Source organism: Rana temporaria, chromosome 5 (genome assembly GCF_905171775.1).
Source record: "Rana temporaria chromosome 5, aRanTem1.1, whole genome shotgun sequence".
Taxonomy (NCBI): domain Eukaryota; kingdom Metazoa; phylum Chordata; class Amphibia; order Anura; family Ranidae; genus Rana; species Rana temporaria.
This window is the reverse complement of record NC_053493.1, coordinates 240,809,564-240,833,074: the sequence shown is the minus strand read 5'-3', so window position 1 is coordinate 240,833,074 and position 23,511 is coordinate 240,809,564. Positions and strand designations below refer to the sequence as shown.

At 42.4% G+C, this 23,511-nt stretch overlaps 1 protein-coding gene across 1 annotated transcript; it reads left to right on the top strand.

Moving 5' to 3' along the window:
• The first annotated feature begins 1,662 nt into the window (after positions 1 to 1,662).
• Positions 1,663 to 15,024, top strand: LOC120940662 (tubulin beta-2B chain). Its single transcript, XM_040353641.1, has 4 exons — positions 1,663 to 1,849; positions 6,000 to 6,108; positions 6,254 to 6,364; positions 13,684 to 15,024. Exons 1-4 carry the CDS (start codon positions 1,793 to 1,795, stop codon positions 14,742 to 14,744), a joined length of 1,338 nt encoding a protein of 445 aa, XP_040209575.1. The 5' UTR covers positions 1,663 to 1,792; the 3' UTR covers positions 14,745 to 15,024.
• The last annotated feature ends 8,487 nt before the right edge of the window (positions 15,025 to 23,511 follow it).

The window sequence follows — 23,511 nt, the reverse complement described above, 5'->3', positions numbered from 1 at the left end:
CGGTTTCGGACATATCAGGGACAGATCTAAAAAAAACAAAAAAGATTTTTACATACTGTCCCTGGTTTTACTGAGCCTGGCAACCCTGATGGGGCCCCCTAGTGGCATTGGGGCCCAATGGTCAGTCCGCCCCTGCAGAGGACATTACTAAGAGGCAGAAAAACACAGGATCAACATCATAAAAAAACAAATTACTCCACCATTAAAAAGGCGCTACAGTCAGCCCCCCCCCCCCCCACCTGAGAATTTAAAATTCTGTAGCTGCTGACTTGTAATATAAGGACAGGATCCAGCCCTGTCTTCACCCGAGCTGATTCTTTAATTGGCATTGGGTCCAGGCACAGGCATCTTGACAAAGGGAAACTGGCAGTGAAGCTTTGCAGCTTTGCCACAGCAGGCTTCCAACTGCGCACACACTTTGTGAATGGTCCCACTGCCTTCTGGGACCTGTGACGCACGGGGGGGGGGGGGGGGGGGTTGTGACGGTCTGAACCACAGCGATCCAACCAGAAGTAGGGGAGCTGGTACCTATCAAAACCAGGTACCCACTCCCCTTCAAAAAAAAAGTGGCAAGTGTAAAGGCAGGGGCGGACTGACCATTGAGGCACTCGGGCACTGCGGCAGTTTTCAGGCGTTTTAGCGCTAAAAATGGCGCCTGTAAACTGCCTCCAGAATGTGAAAGTCCGAGTGCTTTCACACTGGGGCAGTGCGCTTGCGGGACGTTAGAAAAAGTCCTGCAAGGAGCATCTTTGGGGCGGTTTGGGGATGCTGTATACATTGCTCCCAAACCGCCCCTGCCCATTGTAATGAATGGACAGTGCATCCAAAGTGCCTGAAAAGCGCTTCGGCAGCGTCGCAACATGGGCACTTTTAACCCATTCTTCGGCTGCTAGCGGGGATTAAAAGTGCCCAGCTAGAAGCCAAAAAAGCGCAGCTTAACCTGTGCTGAACAAGTGGCGCTTTAGCGCCGACGCTTGGGCGGCCCCAGTGTGAAAGTAGCCTAAGTTTAAACGATTCCTAATGCTTTTCATTCGTAACGTAGCGATATGGATGAAGCATTGAGTTAGAAAATCAGTGAAGGCACAACTCCCGCTGTGAAGCCGCTGGATCAGCATGACAGCCAGGTAACTAGCATTGTCTACAATGGTATGGTATATATCCATCCAGATACAGATTTGATAATAATATTGCATGCATTAACTGCTTAGTGTCATCAGAATAAAGTGTTTATCAGGACATGAGATGATGAGACATTCTAGGCAGCAGTCACAATGTCTCCATGATCTCTCCTCCATCCCCCATAGACTGTGATGTGACTGTCTTTTCCAGCAGCCCCCTGATGTCAGATGATCTCTAATGATAAAGGAAGGAGGATGGGAGTGGTTGTCTCTATATGGAATCACTGGAATAATAATAACCATTCCCAATGTGTTCTGATCACCCCCTCCTATTACTGTACATCACCTCTGCCCTATGATAGGGAGACAATGCAGACCCCCATACCACCCTTTTCCTCATCTCTCATTGGCTCCAACCCCAGCCATAGCCCCTCCCCATTACATCATCCAGCAGAGTGACAGTGAATGGGATGAGGCTGGCTGATCCTAGGAGAGTAGTAAAGGGAGGGAGGGCTCAGCACCCCCCACACATATATATATAGAGAAGCCCGGGGAGGGGCGAGCTGGCAGCCAGACACCATCACAGGAGTGCACAGGAGCAGATCAGGGAGAGGGATTTATCATCGACATCACATCGTCCGATCTTCCCTCTAATACCCACACACACTACAATCATGCGGGAGATCGTGCACCTCCAGGCTGGCCAGTGCGGCAACCAGATCGGAGCTAAGGTAATCCCATCACACACATCCCACCTGTCATCCCCTATCCGACCATACAGCATGACATCTATCAATTATTTACCCTCCACATGGGCCGATCGCCCATCAATCAGCTTCTGATTTCTTATTCAGTGTTCCTTATAGAGATCAGGGCGATCTTCTGTGCCATGTACTTAGAGTAAAACGTCTGCTAGAGAGAAGATCACCCCATCTATAGAGAACAATCTACTCCTCCCTATGTACAATAGGCTGCCCCTCCTTCATCTCTGATACATAGGATTACATGGCATGGATCTCTGATTCTAATGTGCATACTGATCCCTTATATATAATATATACTGTATACAATAGACGTCCCCATTCATCTCTGATACATAGGATTACATGACTGTCTGATCATACTGATCCCTTATATATAATATATACTGGGCACTGTATACAATAGACGTCCCCCTTCATCTCTGATACATAGGATTACATGACATGTCTGATTCTAATGTGCATACTGATCCCTTATATATACTGGGCACTGTATACAATAGACTTCCTTAATCATCTCTGATACATAGGATTACATGACTGTTTTATCATACTAATTCCTTATATATAATATATACTGGGCACTGTATACAATAGACTTCCCTATTCATCTCTGATTAAAAGGATTACATGACATGTCTGATTCTAATGTGCATACTGATCCCTTTTATATAATATATACTGGGCACCGTATACAATAGGTTCCCCCCTTTATCTCTGATTAAAAGGATTACATGACATGATAGTCTGATTCTAATGATCCCCTGATCACGCAGATCCCAATAAAATATATACATAGGATTACATGGATCTCTGATCCCAATGACCCCAGAGCAGACTGATCCCCTGTATAAAATACATACTAGGCACCGTATACAATAGACGTCCCCATTCATCTCTGATACATAGGATTAGGTGACATGTCTGTCTGATTCTAATGATCACACAGATCCCTATAAAATACATACTGGGCACCGTATACAATAGGCTCCTCCTTCTTCTCTGCTACATTGAATTACATGACACATGTGTCTGATTCTAATGAACCACTGATCACACAGATCCCTATAAAATATATACTGGACATAGGATTACATGGTATGAATCTCTGATTCTAATGAACCCCTCATCAGACAGATCCCTATAAAATATATACTGGACACATAGGATTACATGGTATGAATCTCTGATTCTAATGAACCCCTGATCACACAGATCCCTATAAAATATATACTGGACACATGGGATTACATGGTATGAATCTCTGATTCTAATGAACCCCTAATCAGACAGATCTCTATAAAATATATACTGGACATAGGATTACATGGTATGAATCTCTGATTCGAATGAACCCCTCATCAGACAGATCCCTATAAAATATATACTGGACACACAGGATTACATGGTATGAATCTCTGATTCTAATGAACCCCTGATCACACAGATCCCTATAAAATATATACTGGACACAGGATTACATGGTACGAATCTCTGATTCTAATGAACCCCTGATCACACAGATCCCTTGTATTTTGTCCATACTGGATGAGTAAAGCTGATTCTGAAGCTGGGTGTGTTTGGGGTGTAAAGGGACACAGTGACAACCCTAGAGAATAGCCTAGTTACCTAGTAGTAGGTGGTCACAGTCATCTGGACTTCTGTAGTAAGCATGAGGAAGGTACTTAAAAAGCTGGCCATAAACTAGCAGAAAATCGTTAGATTTTCTTATCAACATTAGTTTTCAATGTAAGATTTTGAAGGAACAGGATGGAATTTTTTTTTCTTTTTTAAGTCTAAGGCCCCATACACACTATTAGATTTTCTGCAGATTTTTGTCTTCAGATTTACCAAAACCTTGTAGTGCAAGGGCCCGCCTGATTGCATACAAATTGAAACCTCATATTATATGGTTTAGGTAAATCTGAAGACGAAAATCGAATAGCGTGTATGAGGTCTAACAGTGAATGTGATTTACATTCAGAAAAGTCCATTCACTCCACAAATCCATTGTTAAAGGCGTATGAAATGTTCAAGTCCTTTCCAACAACCCGAGTCATTGAATGTACAGAGAATTTCCGTACCAATGTGTGTTGGAAAATCTAGTGTATGGCCAGCTTGGGAGGGGAAATGTCTGCAGCATTGCAGAATAAGTCTTTGTTGAATGGGTCTAACTACTAATAGCTATTTTATTGTGTGATTCTACACTTAATGCACGGCCTGAAAAACAAAATGGGGTTGATTTACTAAAACTGGAGCACTCAGAATCTGGTGCACGGTAGCCAATCAGCTTCTAACTTCGGCTTCTTCAATTAAGCTTTGGCAATAAAACCTGGAAGCTGATTGGTTTCTATTCAGAGTTGCACCAGATTTTGCACCCTCCAGGTTTCTTAAATAACCCCCAATATGTTTTATATTATGTATTATTTTTAAGATTTTACACGATGGACGGTATTGCCTTTTTTATGTCTGTTTTTGTTTGTATTTATCTACAATTATTATGTAATTTATTATGTACAAATATGTATTTATATGGACGGTACTGCCTTTTTTTATGTCTGTTTTTGTGTTGTTTGTATTTATCTACAATTATTATGTACAAATATTTATTTGTATTTTGTTTTTGTATTGTTGAATGTGTAAACTTGCAAAATATTAATAAATACAGTGTGATCTCTACATTTATGACTTTATTTAGACGTTGGATGAAAACCTAATATTCAGACATTTGTAATGGTGGGTTGAGGGTGGCGAGACGCTGGGTGGGGTCTTCCTTTGACAACCACCTTCATTACTTGCTATGGGGGAGGTGTGTCAGGTCTTTGTGTGCTTCCATGGGATCGCCTTTTGTGCAAGGCATGGAAATGAGCCTTTTCACACGGTGTTGTCTTGCCAACCGAATTCATGAATTGGAACTGCGAAGTAGCATAATGCTGTATGTGGCTTCTGGCTCTGAAAGTGATTTTTCACTGGTCAAAATGTAGACAAAAATGGATTTAAAAATATTTAATGATCACCGATGTATCTGAAATGCATATTTAAGTAACTGATGGTAAAAAGCTAAAAAAAAAAATCTTTGCAGTGTAAGTCAATTTGTATGATGCGTAGCATACTGTATGTAATGTGCAGCTAGATGCCTCTAAGAGATGCAGACAACTGCTTTGGGTGTGGCAAACCCAGACTGGTTTTTACAATTTATATCATTCATTTATTCTACTTGATTATTGTTATTGTTATTAAAAAATAAATACAAATAGTGTATACTGTTTTTGTTTTTTTCTTGCTTTTACGCTTTTTTTATGCTTTTTTTTTCTTTTTTTGCTTTTTAATCTTGTTTTTATTAGCTGAATAATGTTTATATATATTTTTTCAATTTTATTATGTATTAATTACCCCACCCAGCGTCTCGCCACCCTCAATCCACCATTACAAATGTCTGAATATTGGGTTTTCATCCAATGCCTAAATAAAGTCATAAATGTAGAGATCACACTGTATTTATTAATATTTTGCAAGTTTACACATTCATCAATACAAAAACAAAATACAAATAAATATTTGTACATAATAAATTACATAATAATTGTAGATAAATACAAACACAAACAGACATAAAAGAGGCAGTACCGTCCATATAAATAAATATTTGTACATAATAAATTACATAATAATTGTAGATAAATACAAACACAAACAGACATTAAAAGGCAGTACCGTCCATCATGTAAAATCTTAAAAATAATACACAATATAAAACATATTGGGGGTTATTTAAGAAACCTGGAGGGTGCAAAATCTGGTGCAACTCTGCATAGAAACCAATCAGCTTCCAGGTTTTATTGCCAAAGCTTAATTGAACAAGCCGAAGTTAGAAGCTGATTGGCTACCGTGTACATTAGCGATTTATATAATAATTTATAATCATTTATTAAATATATATGATTTACATAATATATTATTTTCTTGATCATAAGAGCACATTTTTTCTCTGCAGTTTATCAATTTATTATTATATTTTTAGTCCTTTTTTTATATATAGAATTTTATTTCTACATACATTTTTAGCACTGCACATTTTATAGTAAAATTACTATATAATATTTATTTATTTTTTTCTTAGTTCTGGGAAGTTATCAGTGATGAACATGGTATTGATCCCACCGGCAGTTACCATGGCGACAGTGACCTGCAACTGGAAAGAATCAATGTATATTACAATGAAGCCTCTGGTAATCTTCGTTCTCTCATTTATATTAATGATTAGCAAGTAATAGACAGATACAATGATGTCTGATATTATTAGGCAGCTTGTGTCTGCAAAATGTTAGGCTAATTTTGTTACATTAGTAATATAATTATATTTTCTTCATTCAGGAAATAAATACGTACCACGCGCTATACTTGTGGATTTGGAACCAGGAACAATGGACTCTGTAAGATCAGGGCCGTTTGGACAGATATTTAGACCGGACAACTTTGTATTTGGTAGGTATTTATCACTACGCAAATCAACACATAGTATGGCGGGAGACAAAACCTAATTAATAAACACTGGGATTAGGAAAATCATACATCAATTCAGAATTTTTACTTATTGTTCCTAACATATCCAGATAATCTGCACAACATTATTCAAGTAGAAATATATCTGGGGCCAGATTCAGAGACAAGATACGACGGCGTATCTCCTGATACGCCGTTGTATCTCTGAGTGCGGGAGGTCATATCTATGCGCCTGATTCAGAGAATCAGTTACGCATAGATATCCCTAAGATCCGACAGGTGTAAGTGTCTTACACCGTTGTATCTTAGGCTGCATTTTCAGGCTGGCCGCTAGGTGGCGCTTCCGTATGTTTACGCGAGGAATATGCTAATTAGGTAGATACGGCGATTCAGAAACGTACGTTCGGCAGGCGCAATTTTTTACGTCGTTTACGTTAGGCTTTTTTTGGCGTATAGTTACCCCTGCTATATAAGGCATAGCTAATGTTAAGTATGGCCGTCGTTCCCGCGCCGAGGTTTGAAATTTTACGTTGTTTGCGTAAGTCGTTTGCGAATATGGCTTTACGTCATTTACGCTCACGTCGAATCCAATTCGTCCTTGCGGCGTAATTTGGAGCAATGCACACTGGGATATTTTATGGACGGCGCATGCGCCGTTCAAAAAATACGTCAAAAACGCAGGGTCAAGTACAATTTAAATAAAACACGCCCCCAACATCCCCATTTGAATTAGGCGGCCTTGCGCCGCAACACATACGTTACGCCGCCGTAACTAAGGGCGCAAGTTCTTTCTGAATACAGAACTTGCCCCCAAAGTTAGAGCGGCGTAATGTATCGGAGATACGTTACGCCAGCAGAAAGATCCGCTGATCTTTCTGAATCTGACCCCTAGCACCACATCCTTTTAAATAGTCAAGATGAATTGTGAATGCAATAGGATTTTCAAAGTTCCCTGAAGGAACCACATGTTCAATAAAATAAAATTTAAAAATGTATTCCAAAAATACTTAAAAAAGACATAAGTACTTAAAAAAACATCGAAAGACATGTGAGTCTCATCAACTTTTTTTTTTTCTTTTTTAATATGTGTAATATGCTTCTTTCTGGCATCTTTAAAATCACATTGCATTCACAATTATTAACACATAATTAATTTAAAAAAATCATAATTAATTTTTTATTATTCTACTCCTTGGTCAACCTAAAACAATGTCACTAATTTTTCTTTTATGGAAGTGGCTGTATGACATAACATTGAAATTATTTTATTACAATATTCATGTTGTTGCTTTTTTAAGTGTATGTAAACCCTAAGGCCTCGTACACACGATAGGTTAACCAGAGGACAATGGTCCGATCCTCCAAGACGGATGGCAGACGTATCGCTGTCTTGAGCAAATCGGGTGTCAGCAGACACATCTCCGCTGACATCCGCCTGCCCATAGGAGTCAATGGATGTCCCACTCGGATCTGCCTGAAACACAGACAGGTGGATCCGAGCGGGCTTATCGTGTGAAAGGGGCCTAAATCTATAGGTTTGACATCATGCTTTACTGTAAACAGTTTTCTTGAATTCATTTCTTGTGAATCTGCTACAGGGTTTCTTACTTGTAGATTCTGCCAGTAACGGTTCTTCCTGATGAAGCCTCTGCATCTCCATTAGCAGCAGCGTTGTCAGTCTGCTTTACACCCTACTTCAGCTGGCCTCTTGGGCTGCCAGTATAGGTCTGTATGAGGCATGCACAGAACTGAGTGGCGGCCTTTGGCAAACTGAAGGTGCATGCATGGCAAGCAGCGCTACTAATTGCATACCTCCCAACTTTTGAGATGGGAATGAAGGGCACCCATTAGCAAAAGTATGTAGGCATGGGACTCACCCCCTTTAAGTCGAATTCTACAAACAAAAATTATTAATTAAACCCTCAAGGTATTTTTTATATCACTACTATTCCTTTATACTGACTTTTGGAATTTACAAATACAGAAATTTAGAAAGTGGATGAAAGGTTTAGCACTGGGAAACACTTTTTGAAAGATAAATAGTGCATTTTATATACAGGTCCGTTGTTAGATATCATGGGGCAGTGGCGGCTGGTGCTTAAATTTTTTTTCGGGGGCGCAAACAAATGAAAAAAAAAAGACAATTGCAGCCTCACTGTGCCCACATCAATTGTCGCCACTGTGCCCACATCAATTGTCGCCACTGTGCCCACATCAATTGTCGCCACTGTGCCCTGTAAAATGCTGCCAGTCAGATTGCCCCCCCCCCCCCCGCCCGGCACTTACCTTTCTGGGGTTAGCCATTCTCCTTCCACGGCCCCTTGCTGTCTTCTCCCGCCCTCGATGACGCCTGAGGGCTGTAATCAGAAAGGTACTTCCAAAGCCAACCAGCTGCCGTTATTCAGATGGCCGGCGTTTACCAGGGGGCCAGCCATCTGAATAGTGGGTGGCAGCAACAATACATAGATTCATGCAATGCATGAATCTCTGTATTGTATTCAGTGGCGGTGCAGGAGAGAGAGGGGGCGGCGCACCTGTGATGTGTCCCAGAAGACTGCGGGGGGGGGGCCTTCTTCTACTCGGATTACAAGGCGATCTGAGTGAAACTGGGTGTGATTACCTGTCAAAATCAGCCCCCCATAAAAGACATGCCAAATGTGGCAGAGGAGGGGTGGGGGACTTAACCTCCCTGGCGGTATGATTCTTTCCGAAAAAACATGCTGAAAGCGGTACCATTATTTGCAAGGAAATTTGGCGTTTTATACTGTAGGCCTGTAATTCTTAGGAATAACTCACTTAAATCTGACCAAACAAGAGTCTAGTAGGCATCCCGGGTATGACATTTTTTTAAAAACAAAATTATAAATTATAATATAATAAATAATTATAAATAATTATAACCAATAATAATATAATTATAATAAAAATTATTCAATAATGTAATCAAATTAAAATCACTGAAATTTTCTCAGTTGCAGAATTGTTGCTGTCATTATTTTTTTTTTTTTATGACGAATTTCCCCACAAATCACTATCGCACAATTCTGCAAGTGATTATAATTTATTATCGCTGTTTTCTAGCTGATCTAAAACTATTTTTGACATAAAGGGACACTTTTGGTTGCTATGGACAATCTACAGTTTGCAGGGAGAAAAAAAGGTTTTTATTATATAAAATGACATGCATGACACTGGGCAGACCACTAGGGACAGGGGGGGTGTGTTTTTTTTACATACAGTACTGTAATCTATAAGATTACAGTATACTGTATGTAAGGTGTTTGTTTACGTTTTTGAATTTGGCGCCGTTCTCCGTCCCCGTGCGTCGTAACGTCGCAGGGAACGGAGATCGGCGTCACACGGAGGCACTATGTGAATCGAGCGAGGTCCCGCTCGCTCACACAGCGCGGTGGCATCGCTGGATCCAGGGACAAGGTAAGTAAAAAGTGCCTGTGGATCTAGCGAGGCAAGCCCGAGACTGACTCGGGGTTACCGATCGTAGCAGGAAAATCTAACCCCGAGTCAGTCTCGGGAACACCGCCAGGAAGGTTAAAGCAGATCTTACCCTTTTGGGGGTGAAGTTCTGTTTTAAGTTGGTAATCAGTTAAATAGAAAGTGTTTAGCAGGTATACACAGATCTGCAGAGGGAACATGTGGTGACAGTGGGGGGGTTGTATAGAATAGAGGTGTGAGGTATGCAGCAGTGACTGAAGGGAAACAGGCTGGGGGAGAAGAGTGGGAAGCCCAGCTACATATAGTATAGTACACTAAGTTGGTTGGGAGAAGATAAGACCGCTGCAGGAACAGAATACATTTGATTGGCTGTAACTGTGAGGCAGAGGACAGGGGAAGAGAACAGGGAAGATATACAGGCTGGGCTGACAGGATAGATTGGACAGAAGTGAAGGACTACAGAGAGACAGAAGGGCACAATCAGCGATAACAGTGAGAAGGATCGGAACTTAATTGCAGGGAGGGGTGATATTGGAGAGTATGGCAAGAATCTGACAAAAGGTAGGGGAGAGAAACAAAGTTGCAATAAAAGATATACAGAAAGCAACATGAGGGAGTCACACTGGGAGAGCAGAGGGGGAGGGGGGGTGCAGCTTAACATTATCATCCTGCAACATGGAGTGCTGCTACTGGCAAAATCCCCAGATAAGAAACTTTGTAACATATTTACAAAAAAATATATATATGCTTAAAGGCAAAGTTAGGGTGTATGAAAAAAACAAACAAATGCTCACCTCTATACTGCAGCTGTACCCCGCTGGCTCTAAGCCCAAGAATTGAGTGATCCCATGACCACTCGGTTCTCGGTCAGCTCTGAGCTGAGAGTGGTTGCTCAGTCACTGCTCTTTGCTCTACCCCTCCAGTGCTCACTGGGTTGGGTGGGCCTTAGCAGCTGGCTCCAGCTCTCGCCGCACAATGAGAGGCTGGGCCAGCTGCCAATCAGGCATCTAGGTGGATCTCGACAACAGGGTCAGGATCGTTCCAGAACCTGGACGGCTCTGTGATAAGCAAGGGCTTGACAAGAAAAATTGATTGTGCTATGTGGCAGCACTGCCATTGGAATTCCCCTCCTTTTTTACTTCCCGCTCTCTGTGCCTCCCTCTGAGTTCACAGAAGCTGGAACTACAGAGGAGGCAGCGGGTATCAATGTGTGCTGACAGTATTTACAGTCAGTGCGCATTGATAACAAAACTGGAAACAACATTGGTTGGTATACATTCGACCACTGGTGTATGGTATGTAATGTGCCATCTTTCCCCTGTCCTCTGATAATATTTAGACAAAATAAGGGCCTGCAGGAATGCTGAAGATATCGTAGCAAAAAAATAATCCCAATTGTTGGTGTCAGTGCCAGCAATGAAAAACCCCAGCATGTCAAGTCAAGCAATAACCCCAAGCAAGTTCGATGGCCAGCAATTGTAACCCCCAACAGCACCCCATGGCATATGTCAGGACAAGCAATAACCCTGATCACAACAATAACTCCCACCACAAAAATAACCCCCAGAGCAATAGGAGAGAAAGAGTGTGTGTGGGGGTATGTTTGGGGGGTGGCTCAGGGTCACCCACAGGAAGACGAGCTGAGACTGGAAGCAGGAATCTGAAGATGAGTCACCACATAGCCCCTGGGGACCAGTTACCCAAATAATCTAAAAAAAAAGCACTGTTTGCCAACCAGTCAGAGCCATAGTGTGATGTGTAAGGGGGAGGCAAAGACATGACATCTAAAACATTTTACACCGTGCCTGCATTTGTAGCCAGTAAGATGGACCAATGTATCTACAGTGCCTTGAAAAAGTATTCATACCCCTTGAGGTCCACATTTTGTCATGTTACAACCAAAAACGCAAATGTATTTTATTGGGATTGTATGTGATAGGCCAACACAAAGTGGCACATAATTGGGAAGTGGAAGGAAATTTTTACAAATAAATATGTGAAAAGTGTGCCGTGCATTTGTATTCAGCCCCCTTTTACTCTGATACCCCTAACTAAAATCCAGTGGAACCAAAATAGAGTCCACCTGTGTGTAATTTAATCTTAGTATAAATACATCTGTTCTGTAAAGACCTCCGAGGTTTGTTAGAGAACCTTAGTAAACAAACAGCATCATGAAGGCCAAGGAACACACCAGAGAGGTCAGGGATGAAGTTGTGGAGAAGTTTAAAGCAGGGTTAGGTTATTAAAACAATATCCCGAGCTGTGAACATCTCATGGAGCACTGTTCAATCCATCATCCCAAAATGGAGAGAGTATGGCACAACTGCAAACCTACCAAGACATGGCCAGGCAAAGACAGCATTAATCAAAAGCGCAACCAAGAGGCCCATGGTAACTCTGAAGGAGCTGCAGAGATCCCAAGCTCAGGTGGGAAAATCTGTCCACAGGACAACTACTAGTCACGCACTCCACAAATCTGGCCTTTATGGAAGAGTGGCAAGAAGAAAGCCATTGTTGAAAGAAGTCCAGTTTGCAGTTTGCAAGAAGCCTTGTGGGGGACACAGCAAACATGTGGAAGATGAGACCAAAATTGAACTTTTTGTTCTAAAAACAAAACACTATGTGTGGCGGAAAACTAACACTGCACATCACCCTGAACACACCATTTCCACTGTGAAACATGGTGGTGGCAGCATCATGTTGTGGGGATGCTTTTCTTTTTGCAGGGACAGGAAAAAGCTTGTCAGAGTTGATGGCAAAATGGATGGAGCCAAATACAGGGCAATCTTAGAATATAACCTGTTAAGCCCCATACACACTATCAGTTTTCCTGCTGGTTTTCTCTTCAGGTTTACCAAAACCATGTAGTACAAGGACCTGCCTGATTACATTCAAATTGAAACGCTTAAGGTTTGACCTCATATTAGATGGTTTTGGTAAACCTGAAGAGAAAACCATCAGGAAAACTGATAATGTGTATGGGGCTTTAGATTCTGCAAAAGACTTGAGACTGGGGCAGAGGTTCACCTTCCAGCAGGACAGCGACCCTAAACATACAGCCAGAGCTACAATGGAATGGTTTATATCAAAGCATATTCATGTGTGAAAATGGCCCAGTCCAAGTCCAGACCAAGATCCAATTGAGAATCTGTGGCAAGACTTGAAAATTGCTGTTCACAGAAGCTCTCCATCCAATCTTACTGAAATTGAGCTATTTTGCAAAGAAGAATAGACAAAAATGTCACTATAGATGTGCAAAGCTGGTAGAGACATACCCAAAAAGACTTGCAGCTGTAATTGCAGCGAAAGGTGGTTCTACTAAGTATTGACTCAGGGGGGCTGAATACAAATGCACGCCACACGTTTCACATATTTTTTTGTAAAAAAATGTTGAGAACTATTTATCATTTTCCTTCCACTTCACAATTATGTGCCACTTTGTGTTGGTCTATTACATAAAATCCCAATAAAATACATTTACTACAAGTGCGCTTGAAATTGCACTGAAAGTGCACTTGGAAGTGCAGTCGCTGTAGATCCGAGGGGGACATGCAAGGAGAATAAAAAACAGCATTTTAGCTTGCACATGGTTGGATGATAAAATCAGCAGAGCTTCCCCTCATTTCAGATCTATCCCTCAGATATACAGCGACTGCACTTTCAGTGCAATTTCAAGTGCACTTTGCTCTTGTAGTGTAAAGTGGATTTGGCTTTCGCAAATAACCCCCAATATGATTAATGCATATCTAGTGTATGGTACATTTTGGTATTTCCTTTTTAAACTGACTTTTTAAATGCTTTCTGAACCAAATGGACATGACACATAACATTTATTATTTTCTTTCCAGGACAGAGTGGTGCTGGAAATAACTGGGCCAAGGGTCATTACACAGAAGGTGCTGAGTTGGTGGATTCAGTTCTAGATGTGGTGAGGAAAGAGGCTGAAAGCTGCGACTGCCTACAGGGTTTTCAGTTGACCCACTCCCTGGGTGGTGGCACTGGCTCTGGCATGGGTACACTACTTATCAGCAAAATTAGGGAAGAGTACCCAGACAGGATCATGAATACATTTAGCGTGATGCCTTCACCCAAAGTCTCAGACACTGTAGTTGAACCATATAATGCCACCCTCTCTGTACACCAGTTGGTGGAAAACACAGATGAAACCTATTGCATAGACAATGAAGCCCTCTATGATATCTGCTTCCGCACTTTAAAACTAACAACACCCACTTACGGTGACCTTAATCATCTGGTATCTGCTACAATGAGCGGGGTAACAACCTGCCTTCGTTTCCCAGGCCAGCTGAATGCAGATTTACGAAAACTGGCTGTTAACATGGTGCCTTTCCCACGACTGCACTTTTTTATGCCCGGATTTGCTCCATTAACTAGCCGCGGCAGTCAGCAATACCGTGCCCTGACAGTGCCGGAACTAACCCAGCAAATGTTCGACTCCAAGAACATGATGGCAGCCTGCGACCCACGACATGGACGCTACCTCACCGTGGCCGCTATTTTCCGTGGAAGAATGTCCATGAAAGAAGTCGACGAGCAGATGCTTAATGTCCAAAATAAAAACAGTAGCTACTTTGTTGAATGGATTCCCAACAATGTGAAGACTGCAGTTTGCGACATTCCACCGCGAGGCCTCAAAATGTCTGCCACATTTATCGGCAACAGCACTGCCATTCAAGAGCTGTTCAAGAGAATCTCTGAGCAGTTCACAGCTATGTTCCGTCGCAAAGCCTTCTTGCATTGGTACACTGGGGAAGGAATGGATGAGATGGAATTCACTGAAGCTGAAAGCAACATGAATGACTTGGTGTCAGAGTACCAACAGTACCAAGATGCCACAGCTGATGAACAAGGAGAATTCGAAGAGGAAGAAGGAGAAGATGACGCCTGATGAAAACAAGTTCTTTTTAGAAAATACAGGCATATTTTATGAGAAAGCCAATCTGTCTACCCCATTGTTGTCCAAGCATGCCTATTTCCTATGATGAAATATGTTGGATCAGTTTTTTTTTTTTACCTTAACAATGTCAAAAAATAACAGTTGTTCTTCTAGACTCTTCTAATTCATAAGAAAGTTGAAACTGTGTTGAGAAGGATGTAGAAGTGATTTTGAGCGCTCTTAGATGTTGTTGTGCACTGGATGGGAACATAAAAAGAATTTGTCTGCTGTGCGTTGCCTGGTTTTATTTGTCCAGTTGCTGATATAAGTCCTTACTACTGTATATTCGCTTAGGAATATAGGTTTACTAATAATTGAACTATTTGACAAAATCCATATACCGTATTCATCGCCCTATAGCGTGCACAGGCGTATAGTGCACACCCCAAACCTAGAAGGGAATCCTAAGGAAAAAAATAAAAATACTGACAGGTTACAGTTGCCCCGCATCCATCAGCGGCCTTGTCCGGTCCGGCGTCCGTCTGCGGCATTCGTGGTGTCCTCCCCGCTTCTCCCGCGCTGTTTTTGAACGCCGCCGCCGACATATACCAGGTGCAGTACACTCGGCTGGGCTCGGCCACGCTTGGCTCCTCTCGCATAAAGGCTAGGAGGCGGCACAGGGCGTGACCGCGAGCGTGGCCGAGTGTACTGCGCGTGGTATATGTCGGCGGCGGCGCTCAGAAAGCGGGGATCGGCGTATAACACGCACCCACGATTTCCCCCTGATTTTAAGGGGAAAAAAGTGCGCGTTATACGCCGATAAATATGGTAATATATTTTACCGACAAGAACAACTCTAATTTGCAAACCCCACAGTTTTGACTTACAAATAGTTTATTTGAGCCAAAATTCTGCAATTGGGTGATTAGGAACATATAAATACAGGTCTCATCTAACCTCAACATTTTGGAAGAATGGTTAGAGTTGTAGGGTCAAAAAAGGGGCAGAGTATAGAGAAAGTCGACGTGGTTTGTTCTAGTTATGGAAAGACTGGGGTGTGTAAGTACCTGCATTATTCAGTCTCTTGCAGTCCTTTTACAGCAGAGTTCAGACTGGCAGAAGCAGCACAAGTAGCCAACCAGGTATGCTTAAAGCGGAGTTCCGGCCACAATTTCACTTTTTAAATATGAATACCCCTGTAATACACAAGCTTAATGTATTCTAGTAAAGTTAGTCTGTAAACTAAGGTCCGTTTTGTTAGGTTGTTACAGCATTTAGACACTTTATAAAATAGAAATTGACTGGGGCCATCTTAAGTGTGGGCATCATGAAGCCAGACTGTATAACTTCCTGGATTTCAGCCTTGCAGATCTCGCACATGCTCAGTGCTGCACAAGCAGTGTAATAGGTTTCAGATCAGGTTTCAGCACCTGTACTGTCCAAGTCACATGATTCTTCGGCACTGGGGAGTGCACAGACTCCAGGAAAGTTACACCCACTACATTCCCAGGAGTCTGTGCGGTGTAGGTTAGGAAGCTTAAGCACCTAGGTGCAGGAAGAGGGAAGATTAACTATTCTGCCTAGCAACAACACTTTGAAGGCATCTAAAAAATATATTTTTTTTCTTAAAGGACTAATGACATTTTTTTAAAACTACTGATGTAATGTTATATTTATGGGTGGAACTCCACTTTAAGTATAAGGGCTCTTTGACACATACGAACCATTCAGGTCCGCCTATCAGTTTTTCAGGTGGACCTGAACGGACGCTCCATGTACCTCTATAGAGTGAGGCATGTCAGCGTCCACTGACATCCAATCTGCTTAGACCCGCTAAATGCAGCCGGGTGGGTGGTCTGTTTTCATCCGATTCCCTATAGAGGAGAGCGAGGCTCTGACAGGTCCGTTCCTGCACAGTAAGCAGAGGCGGACCAGTCATCTGCCGGCTCAGTTGGGATCAACGGATCGATTCCTGCTGAGAAAGCAGAGTCTGTCAAAACAGACATATATGTGTGAAAGGGGCATGGTGACAGGAGGATAGAGCATAGTGATAGCAAGATGAATTATTCGGTTTGCTATATCTCATTTCACTGTACAGTCACACGGTAGGGGTGGGTAGGATATCTGAAAGTGTTACTGATCAGAATCAAATCAGGTTGGCTGCTAAGACAGCAAATTTTTTTATGTATTTCATCAATTTATTTAGCAGTTTGTCTGGAATTAGATTTTGCAGTTAGTCAAAAGTGGGAATTGAAATCCTGATATCAAAACTCTTGGAGTCATTTCTATCATAAGTGTTGCCAAATAAGTTTCACAGCTTGGTCCATAGTAAAAAAAAAAAAAAAAAAGCCCTCATTCAAACTTCTTTTCAGCTCGTTTCGCTAAGCCTGACTACATTCAACATGCAGAATCCCATCCTTTCAAATTGTCCTTGTTCACACTTGTATGCACAGTACACTCTGTTTCTCTTATGCTTAAAAAGATACAGTGGAACCTTGGATTGCGAGTAACGCGGTTAATGAGTGTTTTGCAATACGAGCACTGTATTTTTAAAAATCCTAACTCGGTCTGCTTCTCCACTCTCGCCTCTGCAAGTCCCTTATGCACCCCTAATCCTATTGCAAGGGGAACTGAGATCTGCAAGTAGGATTTACTGAACTCTTTATAGAGCATACTAGGCAGTGCATGGAGTACTAGAAATCTACACTGAAATGAAAAGGATTTGTCTTTTGGCCTCCTGCTTGGCACTGACTTTAAAACACCCCATACTGCTCAGTAAATTCCACAAGACTGGTAAGTAGCATTGTGAAAACACAAGCACACAGAAAACATCCATGAACAATAGGGGTGCAACGGATCGCCACCGATTCGTGATCCGAACGGGCCACCCCGTTCGGATCGGCACACCACGCGATCCGCGGAGCGCTCCGGAGCTTCGGCCGTAGGAAAGTCCCCGGCTTCGGCCTAGCTCCGGAGCCGCGGCCATCTTGCTCCACCCCCGTGTGCTTGCCAGAGCCCAATGAATAGCGTGACACGCCTCCCCGCACAGCGTGCTCACTGCAGACATGTGGAGAGTTGAGACAGCATGAACAGTGAGCTTCTGCAGGTAGGAGATCCGTTGCAATAGTAGTAAGCATTGTAATGTTCAATCTGAAGCAGACAAATAGCAAGACAGAGGGAGATAAGGGGCCAGAGGTATTTGTGGAGAGGCCCCCTAACAGCTGCATCTGTAATGGGAGGACGTGGGGGCAAGTGGACATCTTTCATTACACCCAACAGAGTATTAGATTCAGTTATTTTCATCACAAAACGGAGCTTATACCCTTAAATACAGTATTTGTAAATCCGACGGACTGTTTAAATGTTAAATTTAAAGTGAAAATCAGAGGTGTTCTGTCACATTAGCAATAAACAGTCCGTCGGATTTCCAAACACTGTATTTAAGGGTATAAGCTCCATTTTGTGTTGAGAAGAACTGTGAAATCTAAAACTCTGGTGGGTGTAACAAGATTTGTCTTTTTTTTTTTTGCTGATCCGATCCGTGACTCCTGATCCAAAGATCGATCCGATCCGTGAGTTTTTTGATCCGTTGCACCCCTAATGAACAAGGTGGTATCAAAAAATGTTGAGACTAGTTTTGTAACATGCCAACAGATGGCAGCACCAGGCTGCACGCACAGTCACAGGGAGCACTAACTTTTTCAGTTAGTGTGCCAAAACACATCGTCCAGTGTACATCAAGAGCTGTGCAACTGGTGCTATTCTTACTATGTGCGTTACCACATCTGCCATTTCATCATGGATAGCAAGTTAGAACAAAGAACAAACATAAAATTCTGCATGAAACTGGGCAAATCTGCCACAGAGATGTTTGACATGTTGCTTAAGGTGTTTTGAGTGGCACACACGCTTCAAGAGCAGAAGAACATCCCTGGAAAACGACAAGAGATCAGGAAGACCTTCAACGAGCTCAACCTCTGAAAATTTCCAAACCATTTAGCAACTTGTGCATGATGATCTTTGGTGAACAATCATGCTTGCCAATCAAAACACCTTGAACGCAGAATTTCACATTTCCTCTTTGTTCTTACTTGTTGTCTATGATGAAATAGCAGACATAGTAATGCACATGGTCAGAATAGCACCAGTTGCACAGCTCCCTATGTACACAGGACGATGTCTTCTGGCACACAGACTTATAAAGGTTGGTTCTCCCTGTGACTGTTCGTGCAGTTTTGTGCTGCCATCTGTTGGCGTGTTACAAAACTAGTCTCAAAACTTTGTGATACCACCTTGTATATCTGGGAAGCTGCCTGCTGGTTTCTCTGTGCTGTGGGGGTTAATTCAACCACATGTATAGAATGTTCTGTTGCTGTATGCAACAGTCTTTCCACAAAGCAGTCATATTTCACAAGCTTGCACACATGCCACATTGCAGTTAAACATATTTATATGGTTAAATTGTGAGTCACACTATAACCACTTAAGACCCGGACCATTATGCAGGTTAAGGACCTTGCCCCTTTTTGCGATTCGGCACTGCGTCGCTTTAACTGACAATTGCGCGTTCGTGCGACGTGGCTCCCAAACAAAATTGACGTCCTTTTTTCCCCACAAATAGAGCTTTCTTTTGGTGGTATTTGATCACCTCTGCGGTTTTTATTTTTTGCGCTATAAAGAAAAATAAAGCGACAATTTAAAAAAAAATTCAATTTTTTTTACCTTTTGCTATAATAAATATCCCCCAAAAAATATCTAGAAACTTTTTTTTTCCTCAGTTTAGGCCGATACGTATTCTTCTACATATTTTTGGTAAAAAAATCGCAATAAGCATTTATTCATTGGTTTGCGCAGAAGTTAAAGCATTTACAAAATAGGGGATAGTTTCATGGCATTTTTATTAATATTTTTTTTTTACTAGTAATGGCGGCGTTCAGTGATTTTTTTCGTGACTGCGACATTATGGCAGACACATCGGACACTTTTGACACATTTTTGGGACCATTGTCATTTTCACAGCGAAAAGTGCTAAAAAATGCACTGATAACTGTGAAAATGACACTAGCAGTGAGGGAGTTAACCTGTAGGAGGTGCTAAAAGGGGTTAAGTGTGACCTAAGTTGTGTTTCTTACTGTAGGGGCGTGGCTGGGCATGTGACGTCACTGATTGTCGTTCTCTATGACAGGGAACAGACGATCAGTGACAGGCTCACTAGGAAGCACGGGGAGAGGTTTGTTTACACTTACCTCTCCCCGTTCTTCCTCTCTGTGACCCGATCGCGGGACAACGGCGGCGATCGGGTCCGCGGGTCCCATGGGCGTGGTCATAGAGCACAGGATTAGTCCGTCCGATGAGTATATTTGGATATACTTTCTGGATACTCTCTCGCCTGGTGGTTTAAACCAGATGCTAGCGGTGTCGACTATCCTATAATATCTATTGCTGATAGGTTTCTTCAGCTTGCTTAGTTGGGGTAATGGGTGTCACCCATATAATAATACACAAAATAGATATATGTTTAATTTATGAAGTCTTAACACCCATTTGCAAAACCAATATTGGGGTTTTGCTAGTCTAGTAGTTTTCTATTAATTAATTTTTAATCCATTATTCTCTTCCTTTTTTACTAGTTTCCTCCAATATTATCTTAAGGATTCATACACGTTTTAAAAAAAATAAAATAAAAAAAATAATATATATATATATATATATATATATATATAAATATATATATATATATAAATATATATATATATATATATATATATATATATATATATATATATATATATATATATAAATACATTTATATATTTTAAAGACTTTTAAAGATCTTTCAATATGCGCGTATCAAAAAATATATATATAAAATTTAAAGAATACATATAGAAATACTTGTGTATACTATTTATATATATATAAAATATATATATACACAAATAAATTCTCAGCATCAGTGACACTATACTGAATAATGATTCATAATGACCCCTGATGTTTAATAAATTCATCGTTTTTATGCATATACATTCTTTAGAGAATTAATCAGAGTTTTTTTTATGTAAAAACCGTATCCTAATTCAATGTATATACATGTAAGTTTTTTACATATATACATTCTTCTCCATAGTTACTTCCTCATTGCCAATGTTTTTAATTCTCCATTATTATTTTAATCCAGCACTATACCCTGTGTCTGCCATTCTGGTGAGCGGAGATGAAACATTTTTCTTTTTCGCCTACTAGATGGCAGACCTCCTCTAGCACATAAATAGGCATCAATCTATACAAGTCCTTTATGCTTTAAAAAGGAGCACGCCTAGTAATCTACGTCTACTAGTCGCCCAGTTACTGCCCGTGAGGTCATCGCGCCTCTACGCTGTGTCCCAAGCCTCGTTCCTGCTGCTCACACCACCCGGACTTCCTGGTTCCACAGTAGTCGGTGACTAGAGGACTGAGAGACAACACATACAGCTTCCATCAAGTGCGGATGATCGCCACAACATAGGCCAGTTAGGACATGTATGCCGAATGTAAAGAATGTCTAATGTAAGTGAATAATGCACCTATTGTCATATTAAAAATTGCACTGTTCCTTACCTGGTGGCGCCTTCTCTATTCTGGGCTTTGTAAAGGGGACGTACCTGTACATCCATGTGCCCAGCCGTGCCATTCTGCCGACGTAAATAGTCGTGCGGCGGTCCTTAAGGGGTTAAGAGCTTGTACCAACTTGACTAAATTTCTAACACTGAACAAGCATTCCTAGAGCGTCAGTATAGGCGTTAATGAGATTTAGTATGCTCATTAGACTGGCGTTTTTTTAAGCGTTAATGACGCGTTAATAACACTCCTGAAAACGCCCTATGGCAGTTTTAAAGCTTTTGATGAGCATTAAGGCGCTCCACAAATGCCTATTCCATTAAAGGAAATAAACGAATCCTAACGTCCCGCAACCACACTGCAACTGCCTGCCAAAGTGTTTGCAACGCATTACCAGAGACTTGAATGGGAGGCGTTGAAAGGCTTCAAACGCCTCCTGCCTCAACATGAGCCTTCAATTTTGAAGCAATGCAACGCCAACGCTTCATGTTTTGTTAATGTGAACAGCACTGTGGGGCTGATTTACCAAGCCTTTGCTCCATGACTCATGGAGCAAAGCCAGGAGTAAAAGCCGTTTTGTCATTTACTAAAGAAATACGCTGCCAGTGCAGTGTATTTCTTTATTTACTATAATGCCTAGTACGTCCAGGAGAGGGCGCATGGTGCGCCTGTATAGACCTGGCATACGGCATTTAGAAATGTAAATAGAAGGGGTTTGGGCGGGAGTTTATTAGGGGGGGATGAGAGGTGAAGTGGGGAGGTGTAGTGACATGTGTTTGTTTAAGTTTCCCGGGCTGAATTGAAAGTAAAAGTGTTTTTTTGTGAAATCGAGCGCCATACGCCGCAAGTAGGAATAAACCCCGGGGAGGTTTATTTGCATACTGCGCATGCGTGCGGGGCAAATACGTCCTTTCACGCACGCCGTCTCACTACGCCGGGAAAATCTTGGTAAATACCAAGTGGCGTAGCAGCCTTTGCGCGGCTTGAGTCGGCGCACGTGAAAGGCCGAACTGTTTTCAGCTTGCGCTGACCATGAAGGGGAACTCCGCGGCAAATTTCAAACAAAAACCGGCGCGAGTTCCCCTCCAGGTGCATACCAGGCTCTTAGGCTTGGTCTGGAACGTAAGGGGTTAAACCCACGCCGAAAACCAGCGTGGGGTTCCCCCCAGATCCAGACCAAGCCCTTATCCCAAGCACGCAGTCTGGCCGGACAGGAATGGGGGTGGGGACGAGCGAGCGCCCCCCCCCCTCCTGAGCCTTACCAGACCGCATTCCCTCAACATGGGGGAGTGTGTGCTTTGGGGGAGGGGGGCACTGCCCCCCCACCCCAAAGCACTCTTGTCCCCATGTTGATAGGGACAAGAGCCTCTTCCCGACAACCCTAGCCGTTGGTTGTCGGGGTATGCAGGCGGGGGCTTATCGGAATCTGGGAGCCCCCTTTAATAAGGTGGCCCCCAGATGCCGGCCCCCCACCCTATGTGAATGAGTATGGGGTACATCGTACCCCTACCCATTCACCTGGGGGAAAAATGTAAAGTAAAAAAACACACCACACAGGTTTTTAAAATAATTTATTAGTCAGCTCCGGGGCCCCCCCTTTCTTCTTTAAGCGCTTTCACAAGGGGGGTGTCTTCTCTCTTCTGCCGGGGCCCTGGGCTTTCTCCGTTTTCTGCCGGGGGAGGGCGCCATCCCCCGGTCTTCTCCGGTGCCTTCCCACCCCTTTAAGCTATTTTACATTAGGGGGGGGCGCAGGCTTTTTCTGTTTTCTGCCGGGGGAGGGCGCCATCCCCCGGTTTTTCCTACGTCGGCGTATAGTGGGCGCATATTTACGCTGGCCGCCTCATTGCAAATGAGGGAGATACGTTGATTCACGAACGGTTTGCGCAAGGCTTACGTCCGGCGTATAGTTATTCCCCATCTAGGCAGTGATTCAACGTATCTTAGGGAGTAGTTTCGATGTGATTCTGTGCATGCGCACTAGGTTGCGTCCACGGGAGGGCGCATGCGCCGTATGTTATTCGTATCTTTATGACGCTCAGTACATCATTTACATGGGGTCACGCCTCATTAGCATGGGAACCCATTTTTAACAAATGATTTGAAATATGTCAGGGTGTAGAGACCATTCTCCTGGACTCAGCTGCTGGCGGGTTAAAAAATCCGCCTGCTAATCTTTTAC